Raw genomic sequence first — 15,255 nt, 5'->3', positions numbered from 1 at the left:
GATTACCTCCCCAGTGCCCCTGAAAAACTTTCCTCAGACCTTGCCCTTCTCTTCTTTCCCATGCCCAGGGAGAGTGAGGCTCCCATCTATATCTGCTACTTTGGGGTTGGAAATGGGAGGGCTTATTGGGAGGTTGCTTTCTTCCCTCTCTGGTTACTAGAAAGTAAAATGAGTTACATCTTATTCCACCCATAGATGACAGATCCATTACTTGCCTTGGGCTACATTGCCAGTCAGTCTCCCCAGAATACTAATAGATAGGAATGAACCCACCTTCGGGTGCTGAGGAAGAATTCTGCATGCTCAATACCTCCTCAGCACCATCATTCAGGCCCCTGATGAGATAGAAGGCAAGACTGGGCATCTGCAAAAATCTTATGCAATTACTCTGAAAAAGTGGAAGAAGGCTCCAGGATTTCATTAGACCTCTCCAACTGTGGAACCCAACCAAGGACAATTTCAGTGAGCTCTCAGTTATGGAAACAAGTAAGGCCAGGATTTATCTCCAAGTCAGTGCTGCAGGATTGGGTCCAAATTGGGTTTTGCATGTGTGAGCACTGCAGAATGTGGTCCTAGTTTGGTAGTAAAGAAAAAACGTCTTCCAAGTAGTACACTATTTACTCACAAATTAGGAAGTGACTAGTGGGGGGGGGGAATGCTTCTTGCCAACACATCTGTTTCTTATCAAGAAATCAGATCCAAGTCCTTGCTGATTCTTGCATCACGCCACTTATTCCAGTGGTTCCGTCTAAACTTTTTGAAACTGCTGTTATCCCATCATCACCACATGAATAGTAGAGTGCAGAGACACCAGTCTGGTCTCACTTCAGATTGATTTCATTAGGAGCAGGAGCCTTTAAGGGAAAAACTCCAAATGACTTCAATAGAGCAGAAATTAGTGCTCTATCACACTTGAGTGATGATATTTATAATATTTAGTGGAAAGCAAACTGCATATTCTTTGTATTATGATATACATCCCACATGAACTATACATAATATGAAGTAATTTAAAATTTGTTCAGTCCTGAAAACCTTATGTGCATGTAACATTAAAAATCAATGCAGAGTTTGCCTGACCCTGACTCTCCAGATCCTGGTATTTATTAATGGTCTTCTGTATTTGTTTTTGAAAAAAAAACAACCACTTATATAATGCTTCTCAAACAAATCCAGAAGTTTATTGAAGCAAGTTTATACATTTTAAATGAGCAATTATTTATTCATTGGTTGAAAACAGGAAGAACAAGAAATTGTTCATTAGCACACGAAAATCTTACCCTAACATTAACTTCAACCAACTATTAAGAAGCACTTTTGTATCTGTACAGAACACCTTAATTTTCACTCTGAAAAAAAAATTTGTTTAAGCAAAAGAAGAAACTCAAAGTAATAATTACAAAATGTTTGGAATCTCAAATCCTGTCCTATGCAGTTTTATCAAATCAGTTACAAGAACTACATAGCACTTATGAAATACAGCTGCATGGGAAATCACCAAAATTTAGGCATAGATTTTGTAGCATACTTGGAAAACAACTAAAAGACTCTGCTAAAATTTTGAGCCATAATTTGTTTATATTTTATGCCGTTCATTGCCCAACTTTTCATTAAGATTATTTCAAAGTTTTTATTTGTCTTGTCTATTTTAATGTATATCATTATAGAAAAATTCAGGCTAATAACCTTTGATAAAATGTTATAAGCACACCTAGTTGCATAGATGTCATGTACAAAGATAGTAGTATTAACAAAAACATAAAATTAGTCAAAGAATAGCATCTTCATATGAGACATATGCAACCTAAATATGTATCTGATGCTTATGCAGTACACACTGTGTGTATATATACACACACATTTTACACACACACACACACACACACACTCCTTCAATACATACATACATACATAGATTTGGACCAAATTTTATCAACAGGTTCGCATACATTTACTCATATCTATATGTTTTATGTACAACTGTGTACAAACTTTGGTCCTTCAGGCTTTTAAATGCACATTAAAAAGAAAACATAAAAAGAACAATATACCATTTTAATGTTGTAGGCTTTTTTCCCCCATATTTTTGTTCCTGAAGAAATAGCTATCGTTTTCTATAGGGCTAGCAATGCATGAAATCAATCTTTTCTCTGTCAGGACATAGTCTGCCCTCATTCTTTGCAAAACTATTACTGAAATGGATGGAAGCTCCATTAGTACTGTGGAGGCAGAATATAGCTTAATTAGAATGCAGTTCCAATTATTTCTATTATTTCCCCTTTTGAATGCTTAGAGAGATATTGGGCCCAATCTTGCTCTGAATGAAAAGCATATTTAGGGTCAACATGCCCAATATTTAACTAGCCAAACAATAACTAGGGCTCAGTCTTGTTAAATCCCAAATCCTCTTTATTTTGACCTACCAACAACAGAGGTAATTTGTTTCTGATCAGAGGTATGAGCATGCATGTGATGCAAGTATATTTATAAATATACCACTGCTCTTCCACTCTGCTTGATTTTTCATTCTCAAGAGCATGCTGGAAATTCAAATCGGAGTCCTGCATATCACCAGCAAAATTACTGAAAACTTCCATACCTGATGTGCTCAAAAGAATGGAGCAGACAGGTAGAACAGAATGACAGTGTGATAGGTGTGCCTCCAAAACCACACAAAAATGATAGGTCTCATTTTAGGATCACGAGCCTCAACGTTGTCCTTTTAAGAGATTCTTAGGACTTCTAACAAACAGCAAAATTTGTTCAAGGAGCTTCAAAACCAAGCTTTCATGAAAATGTGTTATTAAAGTACTCAGATGCTATAGGAATAACACACAGCAAAGCGTAAGTTGTAGTGGGATACTGGCACACTTTAAGAGTAGTTATGATGATGAATTATGGTTACATGTCAGTACACTTCAGTTGGCAACCATGAAGCAGTGTCTCAATTAAAATTATGACCATGAAACGAAGTGTTAATTATTTTATAAACAAAAAATAAAGTTAACTTTAGAAAAACTATGGTCATTAGTACTCTTTCCAGAGCAATTGCCCACATTCCACTGCTTTGTATGTCATTAATACTTTTCATAAAATAATTTACAGCAGTTCAAAATAGTTTATTTAGCAATATGGTACATTTCATGATATGGCTACTGCTGTAGTTAATTGTTCATGACTAGTGCCTTGACAAGCTTGAAGTGCCACACTATGATACTCACAAGTGCTGTTATTGCACTTGAAGAAGACCTGTCTCTTCTGTGCAACTGGCTCAGGTTGGAATGGGGATGAATTTGGTAGATTTTGATTATTTGGGTGAACCCCTCCACACATCCAAACTGTTTGTTGGGCTTCTGTTGTTGGTAAAAGAAGTCTGTCTTCTGCTAACGCTGTCAGAATCTTCTTTACTCAGCTTTTGTTTTATTTTTTGACAGCAAGGGAAGCTCTGTATACAGTCTTGCAGGAGGTGTCCACTAAAGAACATGTAGATCCATGGATTGCAACAACTGTTCAGACTGGCCAACAGAGCAGTGACTGTAATGACAGTGTTTTCAGAATCTATTTAAAAAAAAAAAAGTATACTGTTTTAGTAGCAGAATTAAAGGAACATTGCCAACATACAGTCAATTTCTTCATTAACCATTTGATTTTTTATGTTAATTGTTGAACAGAAATGAGAAAAGCAATCCTGGAACTGAACAACAACGGACATTTAACACTGTAATAAATACTGTCACTGGTCTGGTTGGGTGCCCTCTATTGGCGGCCCTTTAGATTGTTGTGGGGGAATCCAGCTTCTGGATCCCCAGGTGTTATAAACCCAAGCACTGTCCCAGTCTTGGGATCCCCAGGCACATTGTTAGAATGAAGACCCGCTCTCTTACACTCCATCTGGAGAGCTGTGAACTCATGGCACCCTACCCAGCCCCTGTAAACAGTATGAACTCCTCAGGCTCCCCCATCTCTTACACACATCTCTCCCATAATCTCACCAAAGGTGAGAGACTTCTAGTTTACCTCTCCAAGGGGCCATCATGTGGAAAGTGTTACATATAACACAGACATACAATCCAGAGTTCTACAATGCTGCTGCTCTTCACTTAATCACATGAGAAATACACAGATCCATACAAAAATAATAAACTTCATGCACTTCCCTTCCTCAGTTTCCTCACCACTCCAGATCATTCTTTGGGCTGGAGTCAGGGACTGTCCAGCATCCTTCTGTTACTTGCATGCTGACACATGGAGTATTCTCCCCTCAGCTAGTCCTCTGACCTAGGCTGCCCATGCCCTTCCTTCCTCCCCTGTAAGTCTTTATTTAAAGCCCTAACTGGTCACCTGGCTTCCTTTGCTCTGCACCTGGTAAATTTCCATTTTTTTCCAGTTCCCCCTCCCCTCAGAGAGGGAACGTAAAACTGTTTCTCCTTTAGACCAGAGCTCATCCATTCTTCCAAGTTGTTATCACCTGAATAGAGTCCTTGAGTTCTATGACCCTCCTAGACCAGATACGAGGAGGAAGTGACACAGCCCTCCTAGCCCACAGTGGATACAACAAAGCTGATTCAGCAATTTTCACAGTAACCACTTCATATCAACCAGAATTCAGCAGTTGTACAGATAGATCCTCCAAATCATCCCAAGGACACAATCAGGAAGTCCTTAGTCAGGTAAAACTCCGATAGAAGTTAACTGGACTTTTATCTGAGTAAAGATTAATTACTTCTGGTTTGGGATCTAAGAACCCAAGACAACAAAGCACTTCAGCACATGTTAACCTGTAAGTGTCAGCAGTTCCATTGACACGGAGGCTATGCATACCCTACCACTTATGCTGGTAATACTCATGTCGCTCAGGGCTATGAATTAGCCACCACCCTGAGCGACATAAATTACACTGACCTAAGTGCCGGGATGGACAGCACTATGTTGGTGGGACAGCTTCTCCTGCTGATATAGCTACTGCAGCTTGTTGGGGGCGGGGATTAATTCCCGTCATTTTAAAGTGAGTACACTAGAGATCTTACAGCGACGCAGCTGCAGCTCTCTAGTGTAGCCATAGCCTAAGTAAGTGCTTTGCTGGACAGGAGCCTTCAATCCCAAACCTGAAGTCCAAATTCGATTAGGTAAGAGTGAAATTGACATCACTGGCAAAACACTAGCTTCAGCAAGGCCAGGATTTCACCCTAAGTTTTTTCTTCCAAAATGTATATAGGCGCTGATCCAAAGTCCATTGAAGTCAATAGAAAGACTTTGAATCAGGTCCATAATGCTAGAGATCAGAGAAAGATGCTCTGTTTTTTTCCTTCAACTAAACTTTGTCATAGAAAAAAATTCATCCTCTTACCTCTACTAGTTTAATTAAATTGTCAGACTCTTTCAAGTACTTAGTATATTCAATTAAAAGTGGCCTCACTTTATGAATATTAAGTCTCCACAGTGATATATTCACTGTGTTGTACAGTTCTACAAGATTTTTAGAATGTCTCTTCATATTAATCTCTCTATTTAACAAGTGAAATGTCCTGACAGGTTTTTTTTTCTCCTTTTGAAATCGAAATTATATTAGTCTGCCTCAAACCTTCAATTCTATTTATATTTGATCAACTATGGTATGTATTGTGATTGAACTCAATCCCACATTTCTTGGTAATCAAAGTTCCCACTATTGTCAATGACAGTCTGAAATACAAAAGTACAATATAGTATCATCATCTAACGTTTGTGGCTTCCAGCTTTCACTTTACATGTTTTTACATATATATATGTATGCGTACATTATAATGAATGAAAATTACTTCCAGAATTTTATCCATAGCAAGGGCAAAATGAATTCACTGTGGTATTTCTGGAATAGACTTTTTAATTTAAAAACAAAAAGCACATCTAGAGTTTTGAATTTTGGGGAAACATTTTACTAAATTATGTTTGTTCAAATTAATTCAGCAAATGTTTTAATCAGAACCATTTACCTTTTATTAAATCAGAAAGCAAATGTGACCATTTCCTTCCAAAAGAGCTGATTGTTTACAAACAGCAAATTTATAATCTCTAAAAGCTTTTGTAAAACATTTGAGCTTAGCACTTTTTTTAGGCTGATGATACTTTGATATTTTCCTTGGCTGTGTACAGATAGCTGAAGTGTCAGACACACCGTGAACACCTGGGAAATGCAAAATTCTCTTCTTTTTCTATGTTTTTCAAAAGGTAGAAGTATTACAAGGCAAACATTTAAGTCATCACAGAACTTTCAAGCAGGCATACAAAATGGTTGGCAGCCTTCCTGGTTACTCTAGGGTAGTGGTTCTCAAACTTTTTGTATTGGTGATCCCTTTCGAACACCAAGCCTCTGAGTGCAACCCCCCCTTAGAAATTAAAAACACATTTTTAATATTTAACTCTATGTTAAATACTAAATTTAAACCCTATTGCTTAAAATGAATTTACCTTTTCTCACTGCTTTTAAATTAAGATTAAAACACATTTTTATCAAATTAAATATAAGTGGAAAATTTATTTTTAAGTAGAATTTTATTTTAATACTTGACTGCAATTAATGACCTGAAGCAGCCAAAAAATCAGTGAGATGGATGATGCTGTTTGACACAAGAAGTTTTATTTTTGGTGTTGTTTTAGAAAGGGCGCATCTGATGTCGTCCTTCACATCAAGCCGGTTTCAAGATTTTGTCTTTATTGTGAGAAGGCTGGAGAATCCACTCTCGCATTCGTAGGTAGTGGGAAATGGCAGAAGTACTCTCAGGGCCATTTCAGACACCAGTGGGTATTCACTTGCAACTGAGCACCAGAACTGGTTTAGAGGCAGCTGTGTGAATTTTGCTTTCACTTCATCGTCATTGATCATGTCAACAAACTGTTCCTGTGCGTGAATATCATCAGTAGGTAACTGCTCAGCTGTCACACTGAAAGGGTTCTTCACCGGGGAATGGAGTGCTTCTGGTAGCACTGGGAAGTAGTGTGAGAACTCTTCATGAAGGGCTCTCAAATATTCACTGATCGCTGACTTGAGAGCGCTATCAACGTTAACTTCCTCCTCCTCGCTGAATGAGGAAAGTGTCGGAAACATGCCATATCTGTCTGTGTCCAGCTTCCTGCACCACAGATCCAACTTCATCTGGAAGGCTTTGATTTTATTAGTCAGGTCTATTAATGTTGAACATTTTCCCTGAAGTGACAGATTGAGATCTTTAAGATTGAGATCTTTAAGGCTACCAAAGATATCAACTAGGTATGCCAAGCAGAGAAGCCATTTCTTGTCATTGAACATTTTGTTCAGCTCTTGTTTCTGTTTTCGCAGGAAAAACTCTGCCATCTCTTCACAAAGTACAAAAATGTGCTTTAATGCACATCCCCTAGAAAGCCACTGGCCTTGAGTGTGGAAAAGCAGAACTTCATATTCACCACCCATTTCATTCCAGAGCTCTCAGAAGAGACGACTATTCAGAGCATGAGCTTTAATGTAGTTCACTGCTCATATAACAACATCCACCACAGCATTAAGGCATATTGGCAATGTCTTTGCAGCTAGGACTTGACGATGGCTTCCACAATGAGTGACAATCACATTAGGTGAGACACACTTTACCTTCTGCTGAAAGCCAGACCGTGCACCCATGATTGCTGGAGCACCATCAGTACAGATACCACAAAGGTTTTTCCACTCAATGCCATTGCTTTCGAAAAAAGGCATTCACCTTATTGAAAATGGCCTGTGCTGTTGTGGTTGTTTCAAGTTGTTCACAGAGTAAGAACTCATCCTTAACATCCCCGGTATTTACACACCGTACGAATGCTATCAGTTGTGCGCAGTGAGTAACATCAGTGGTTTTATCAAGTTGCAGGCTGAACATACTGAAAGCAGAATGTTTAATTTCGTGCACAATTTGTTTTTTGATGTCTTCAGACATCTCACTTATTCTGCGTTGCACGGTATCGTTAGACGTAGAGAGCATATTCAGTTTTTTGGCAGTATCATTGCCAACCATGAGTGCCACAATCTCATTGCCTGCTGGCAGAATAAGCGCCTCACCTGCTGTATGCGGCGCTTTGGTACGGACAGTTCATAGTGGCACAACGTAAGAGGCCTCCAGAACTGAGGACGTTTGCTGTCGGAAACTTCCATCAGCATCAGGCCTGGCTGCCTTTGTTGGGTCTTCTCTGCGTTTGAAAAAATCCATGTTTTGATTTTTATGCTCAGAATGTCTAGTGCCAAGATGTCGCTGCAGTTTGCATGGTTTCATTGATTCAGCAGACAAAACTTCACCGCCAATGACGCATTGCGGTTTTTCAATATCAGAGGTGATGATACTGGTAAAACCAAGTTTAATGTAAGACTCGAGATACTTTCATTTTTTAGCGGTTTTAGCAGTACAGGTGGCCATTATTTTCAGGAGTAAGTTTGCACTTGTGTGTCTGATTGTTAATTAATAAAGTACTTGTTCAGCTGCTAAAGAATCAAGCCCTCTAATGTTGTCTCAGTACCAGGGCCAGCTATAGGAAAAATGGTGCCCTGGGCAAACTTCTATTTGGCGCCCTTTCTTTGGAGGTGGAGTAGAGTTGGGGGTGGAGCTGGGCTGGAGGAGCTTGGGGCTCTGAGATCCGCACCTGGTGGTGATGGTGGCTCACAACCAAGTGCCTGGCCGGGCTCCCAGCAGGTGGCAGGGCTTGGGGCTGACAACCCTGTGTGTGGCAGGGCTGGGGGTTAACAACTTTGTGCCTGGCTAACCCTGATAACCCTCAGCATGGCCAGGCTCCACCTGACAACCCCAGTACAGGGGTCCGGGCTCACAGCATCCTGGATGCCCCAGCTCGGGGCTCACAGCCCCGCTCCTGCTTGGGGTTGGGGATCACAACACCGCGCCTGGCCGGTGCTGAGGCTCGCAGCCCCGCAACAAGGCAGGATTAATCTTTTGTGGGCCCAGCAGCAAACATATTTGTGTGCCCCCATGGAGGCAATGGAACATGGGGTGGGGAAGTCCGTCCCCGGAGCAAGGGGCTGGTCAGGGGCAATGGGGCATAGCAAGGCAGGGGCAGTCCCACCTCGCCCAGTGTGAGGACACCATTTAGAAACGCGTGCTCCTGCAACCATGGGGGTGGGCCCATGCCGTGCTCCTGCAACCCCCAGTGCCCCCCCCCGACTCCCTATACCCAGCCCCCCCACATCATCACCCCTGCCCAGCGCACCCCACCCTCAGCCCAACCACAACTGCCCAGCACCCAACACTTCCTAATGCTCCAACACGCACAGATCTCCCCCACCTCCACTGCCCAGTGTCCTTCCCCACAGCCCCACCACCACATCTACATAACAACCCCACAACAGACCCCCACTGCCCAGCACCGCAAAACACACAAACCTCCCCCACTCCCCCAAGCCCTGCCCCCGGCCCTGCTGAGCCGGCACAGAGCAGGGATTCCCCCTCCCAGCACAGTGCTAGGGGGCAGGACAGCTGAAGCTCGGGAGCACAGAGCAGTCCTGGGGCCCCACCCAGCCCTACCCACCTGGCACTGGTGCTGCCCATGGCAGAGGAGGCATTTGCTTGCATGAGGGGGTGGGGGAGCCACCAACGTCCCCAGCCTGCTGCTTCCGCAGAGCCACAGGGAGAGGCACCCCCTGCCCCCAGGGAGCCCGAAGTGGACAGTCACTAGCCCGGACTGGCAGTGGCAGAGAGGAGCCTGCTGCTGGCCAAGAAGAGCAAGCAGTGGATGGGAGAAAGGGGTCACGGCATAGGTGCAGACTTTTGGTTTTGCTGGTCGGTGCCCCATCCTGGCTCCACCCCCTCCCCCAAAGCCCTACCCCCACTCAACCTCTTCCTGCCCTCGCTTTGCCCTATCCCCCTCGACAACCCTGAATGCCTCCTGCCTGCCGACCCCCCCCAATGCCTCCCAACTGCTGCTCACTCCTTTCTGCCCCCTTCTGCCTTAAGGGCAAAGTGTGTGTGCTGGAGGGTGCTCTCCCAGTTTTGAGGGGAAGCTATTTTCAGCATATTTATACACTTTCATTCTAGTTATTGAATGTGTGTCTATCATTGGTATCTCCCCTTCCTGATGTTTCCCACTCTCCACCTGTGTCCCTTTTCCCGGCTCTCTCTCTGCTCCCCATCTGCTATCGGCTCTGTCTAGCTCCCACTCCCACCCACACACTCAAAGCAGCTCTGTCTCCCCCTAACCCCACCCCCTGCGGCCAGCCCAGAAACTGCCCGCCCTGACACAGAGAGCAATTTAATTCAACAGCCCAGCACAGAAATGTCCCATTCATTCATCCTGCTGTATGGCTGTTGTGTGGCTCCAGCTCCTCCCAGTCCCCAGGGCTGCAGCCCACCCCCGACTCCCTCACACACTCTGCAGCTTTTGTGGGAGGGGAGCCCCTCGTGGAACCATAGTCAAAGGCAAGGGGGGAAGAGGGGGTTGATTCCTCCTCTGGGCTGCTACAGCCTGAGATGAGCTCAGGTGTTCCAAGGTGAAGCAAGGCAGCATCTCCTGACTTGAAGCTGATGCGGTGGGGGGAATGCAATCAAAGGATTCCCTGTGAGCTGGAGGGGGGAGTGTGGATCCAGGGAAAGGAAATCAATACTTCCTGACACGGGGAGGAGGGGATGCTGATCTGGGGGGTGGGGGAATAAACTTCCTCTCTGGGAGGAAAAGCCCCTCAGGCAGGCTTGATCTGGGGGAGGGAGGGGGAGAGAAAGGGAGAAAACAGCTTTGAGCTGGGCAAGCGTTATTTTGTCAGGCATGAGAGCCGGCCAGGGAGAAGAGCCTGCAGGGAGGATGTGACTAGAAGTACTGGTGTGTTGCCCCCTCCTGTCCCTCCATGCACAGGGGAAGGGATGCAGATCCCCAGGGCCTGGGTCAGAACCGTAGGGGTTGGGAGTTCCCAGAGCCCGTGTGGGAGGGGTCCGGGCACAGGCAGGTCCGGGCTGGGGGAGGCTACTCATTTGTGGCTGGGGCTGCAGTGAAGCCCATCTCACCTTTGGCCATAGCCAGGCACACCCAACTGGCTGGACGGAGCACTGGGAGGGGGTGAGCTGCTGGCCCCAGCCCAAGTTCGCTCATCAGACACAAGGGCAAGCTTTTCTTAAAGAGCCATGTCCTTTGATTTGTCCCCCTGCCTAGCACTAAGGGGGTCTGCATCTGGTTTCTCCTGGCTGGAGTGGGGCACAGGTATTGGAGGAGACACCAGAGTGGGCTGAGAACGGCTGGCTTGGTCCTCGAGAAACCCCCTGACCCGTACTCCCCCCATTACCCTCCTGCAGCCAGCCGAGAAGCTGCCTGCCTGTCTCCTCCCAGCCCCCTGCCAAGAAGCTGCCCACACCCCATCTCTCCCACCCCTCCACAGCTAGCACAGAAGCTGCCTTGCCCTGGCTGCTTGTCCCCCTAGCCTAGCTCCCTCTGCCCTGAAAATTAAAAGGGCTCACATCTGCCTGCAGTGGAAGGTGGGAGCTTCAGCAGCCTCAGGCGAAACAGCTGATAGGTGGGAGACTTTGCGCCAAACCGATGATTGGCCGCAGCCAGCCAAAGAGCTGATGAGGGCTGCTGCGCATGCTAAATAGCTGATTGGCAGTTGCCAACAGCTGATCTTCCCGGTGGCGCTTGTGGGTCATGGGGTGGGGAGGAACTGGCAGGCAGGGACAGGGGTTGGAGAGAAGCCCTGGGCTGGCCAACTGAGTGGAGCAAATGGTGGGGGGAGAAGCCGGGGGTGTAGAGGAGCCAGCTGCTCTGGGCGCAGCGCAAGTGAGTGGGCTGGGCCGGAGCCCCTTTTGAATGTGGGCCCGCCCCAAGGCGCCACTGGCGCCATTGTAAACCCTGTACTGCCCTGCAGCCCAGCGCCTGGCCAGAGCTCACAGCCCCGCTCCTGGCCAGGGTTGGGGTCAGGGCTCGCAGCCCCACAGTCCCCCATGGAGGTCAGGGTTGGGACTCACAACCCCGCATCAGGGTCGGGGCTTGTGGTTGCAGGCCAGCGCAGGGGTCGAGACTTGTGGCTCGCAGCCCCGCTCCTGGCCAGGGTTGGGGTCGTGGCTCGCAGTCCCACAGCTGCACCCAAGGGTCAGGGCTCATGGTCAGGGCTCACAGCCCGGTGCAGGGGTCGGGGCTCACAGTTCGCAGCCGCGCGCTGGGGTTGGAGCTTGTGACTCCCCACATAACCAGGTCACGACCTCCAGTTTGAGAGCCAATAGTTTAGAACAATCACGTTAAAACAAACAAAAAAACACCACATTTGTAATAGTATGGAGTTCAAAAAGATTTGCTCGTATCAGTTGAACATTGTGTTTTGATCTAACCCAAGCAAGACAGCAAGGCATTGCATCCAGTCCTGCAGTTCTTATTCATAGAACACACTCACTGAAGTCAGGGGTATTTGTCCATGTACTGTATGATTTAGCCCCTCAAGGTTACCTAGCTGTGGTACACTGTAGAATCTTCCCTAGATCTCTAAAGGGTCTGATTTTGCTCTCATTTACTTCAGTGAGAGCAGGATCAGGCTCTAGGTTTACACCCCTTCCAGACACAAACTTTACAATGAAGTGGAATCCCCAGATTAGTTATTTATTTTCTCCTTTTAATCTATTTGAATGCAGGTAAGTGGCAAAACTGAAATGCATACAAGACTGACAGGAGAAGGCTTTCCAGGTAGCAGCTGCATTTCATTAATTATTGCACCAGAGCATTATGTCTGTCACTCAGTAGCAAAAGTAAAACAGTAAGTGAGAAAACATTCCTGTGGTTATTTGCAAGTTACTTAACTCATACATGCAATATAAACACAAGTAATCCTTTAGTTTATGTAAAACTTTTTCAGAAACATGATGATTTTTATTCAACGTTTCCCTAAAGAAATAATTGAGGTGGAGACAAATCGTGCCATCAGTTTTTCAGCAGAACTCCACATTTGTTTTACCAGGGAGAGTTGCTTAAAATCAAAAGCCCCATTATTCAAATTGTTCCTCAAGAACAACTGAAACAGCTGGGTTTCCTTGTCAGAGCCCGCAGGGTCATAACAGCAACTATCAAGGGCAAACTATTAATTGTAAAAAAGGCAGGGTTTATTGCTCTGAGTGAAACTAACTCATTTCCCCATTATAGTCTAAAGAGATAATCTTTGGTCTGCATTTTCCCTCTGCTCCCCCAACACACCCACAGCAGAAGGCAGGGGAAGTACTTTACATCTCTCCCTCAGAATCTTTTCTGAGTTACTTCGGTGTGAGTACGGAGTCACTCCGGAGTGGCAGCAAGGTAAATCAGAGCAGAGGCTGGACACCTGCGCCTCCCCTTCACCTACCGATCCAGGAGAACTGCGGGTCCCAGACGGACCACATCTGGACAGTGAAGAAGGGCGCCCAGCAGGCGATGTAGGCCGAGACGATCACGAAGGTCATCTTGACGGTGCGGATCTTGGCCCGGGAGATGGTCTTGACGCTGCTGACACACGGGGTGGGCAGAAGCCCCCGGCGGAAGGCGCCGCCGGGGGGCCCAGCCGCCGCGGCCACCGCCACCGCCCCGGGCTTGCGGCGGGCCTCGCCGCCCCCTTCCCCGCGCCGGCGGGTCTTGCCGCGGACGTTGCGCCAGAGGTGGCCGCAGATGAAGCCGTAGCAGGTGGCCAGGACCAGCACGGGCGCCACGAAGATGCCGCCGGTGATCCAGGTGACGTAGGCGCGGGGCCCCCAGGGCTGCACGAAGTGCGCCCAGCAGTCGTAGACCTGCGAGCCGCGCTCCACCTCGCTGAGGGAGAAGATGAAGTACTGCGGGGTGCTGAGCAGCAGGCTGAGCGCCCAGGCGGCCGCCACCATGGCGTGCGGGCGGCGGGCGGGCTGGCGCAGGGTCTGCAGCGGGCGGCACACGGCCACGTAGCGGTCGGCCGTCATGGCCACCAGCAGGTAGGCCGAGGCGAACATGCCGAAGACCTGCAGGTGCTTCACCACGCGGCACAGCCCGTCGGGCCCGTGGAAGCGGAAGGTCACCTCCCAGCACAGCTGCGGCAGCACCTGGAAGAAGGCCACGGCCAGGTCGGCCAGGCTGAGGTGGCGGATGAAGAGGTGCATGCGCGAGGCCTTGCGGGCCGTGCGGCGCAGCGCCACCAGCACGAGGCCGTTGCCCAGCAGCGCCGCCGCGAAGGTCAGCGCCAGCACGGCGATCTCCAGCTTGGCCAGCTCCTCGTCCCGCCCGTAGGGGTCCCAGCCGGCCGCGCGGCTCGCGTTGGGGGCGGCGGAGCCGGGCGCCGGGCTGGGGCTGCTCCCCGCCGCCCGCCGCCACTGGCTGCCGTTCCCGGCCGCCGGCGCGTCTCCCCACGAGGGCCCGGGGCTGGCGGCCGAGCGCATGGTGCCGCCCGGCGGGACCCTGCACTCGCACCTCCCGCTCGTTCGCTCGCTTCGCCGCCGCTCGGCCCCTGGCTCCCGCCGCCGGTTGTCTGCGAGCGAGCGCCGGGGGCCGGTGCCTTTATCCCGCCGGGCGGGGAGGGGCGCGGCCGTCTCCGAGGCTGGTCAGCGCTTGACGCCAGCCGCCCCCTCCCCCGCTTCGCTTTGCAGCGCCGCCGCTGCCCCCGGGGCACAGGAGCTGAGCTCTCTACCCGCCCCCCCCCCCCGCTTCGGTACCTTCCTCCAGCCCCTCCCCGGGCTCCCCCCGTTCCCACGCGCCCCGGGGTGGTGGACCAGGTTCTCTCCCGCATCGGCCGCTCCCTGGGATCGCTCCTTTCTCTGCCCAAGGAGAATGAGGGGCGCGTCCCCCCTGCAGGGGCATGGGCTCCGGCGCTGTCCGTCAATGCAAGCAGGGGGAAGGCGGGGGCGATCGGCACCTTCACACCTTAGTCTGTGAAACTCCCTTTGCCTGCCCCTCGGTCCCCAGAAGGCTGCGGTGTCTTATTGCGCTGGGGAAGAGTTGCTGAGCGGGGCAGCAGGAGGGGAAGGGTCAAAGGCAGGGAGGGAGAAGAGCGGAGAGAGACAGTAGCATACAGGTGTGGGGCAGCAGAAAGAGCAGGACAAGGGGCGGGCAGGGGCAAGGGCAGGAGAAGGGGGAGAGGCAGGCTGGAGCGCGGAGGGGCAGTGGCGACACCTTGCAGGGGTGTAAGAATAAGAGGAGACGTGGGAGTGGGAGAGAAAGGAACTGGGCACAAGAACAGCAGAGGAGGGGCGGGAGAGTGATCTGCTGGCTGTAGGAATGCTACCCCTCTGCCTCTCCACTCTGGAGCCTTGTTTTTGTCAGGGGTTGTATCATTGCTTGGAAGATTCTTCTAGGTGAGCAGCGAGA

General features: G+C 48.5%; 1 protein-coding gene across 1 annotated transcript; it reads right to left on the bottom strand.

Annotated features, from left to right (window-relative positions):
* Window positions 1-1,224: 1,224 nt before the first annotated feature.
* On the bottom strand, window positions 1,225-14,533 carry AVPR1A (arginine vasopressin receptor 1A). Its single transcript, XM_073327912.1, has 2 exons — window positions 13,295-14,533; window positions 1,225-3,558 (listed from the first exon to the last, which is right to left on the bottom strand). Exons 1-2 carry the CDS (start codon window positions 14,328-14,330, stop codon window positions 3,308-3,310), a joined length of 1,287 nt encoding a protein of 428 aa, XP_073184013.1. The 5' UTR covers window positions 14,331-14,533; the 3' UTR covers window positions 1,225-3,307.
* Window positions 14,534-15,255: the final 722 nt, after the last annotated feature.

Source organism: Lepidochelys kempii, chromosome 1 (genome assembly GCF_965140265.1).
Source record: "Lepidochelys kempii isolate rLepKem1 chromosome 1, rLepKem1.hap2, whole genome shotgun sequence".
NCBI classification, from domain to species: Eukaryota; Metazoa; Chordata; order Testudines; family Cheloniidae; genus Lepidochelys; species Lepidochelys kempii.
This window is presented reverse-complemented; position numbering and strand designations above follow the sequence as displayed.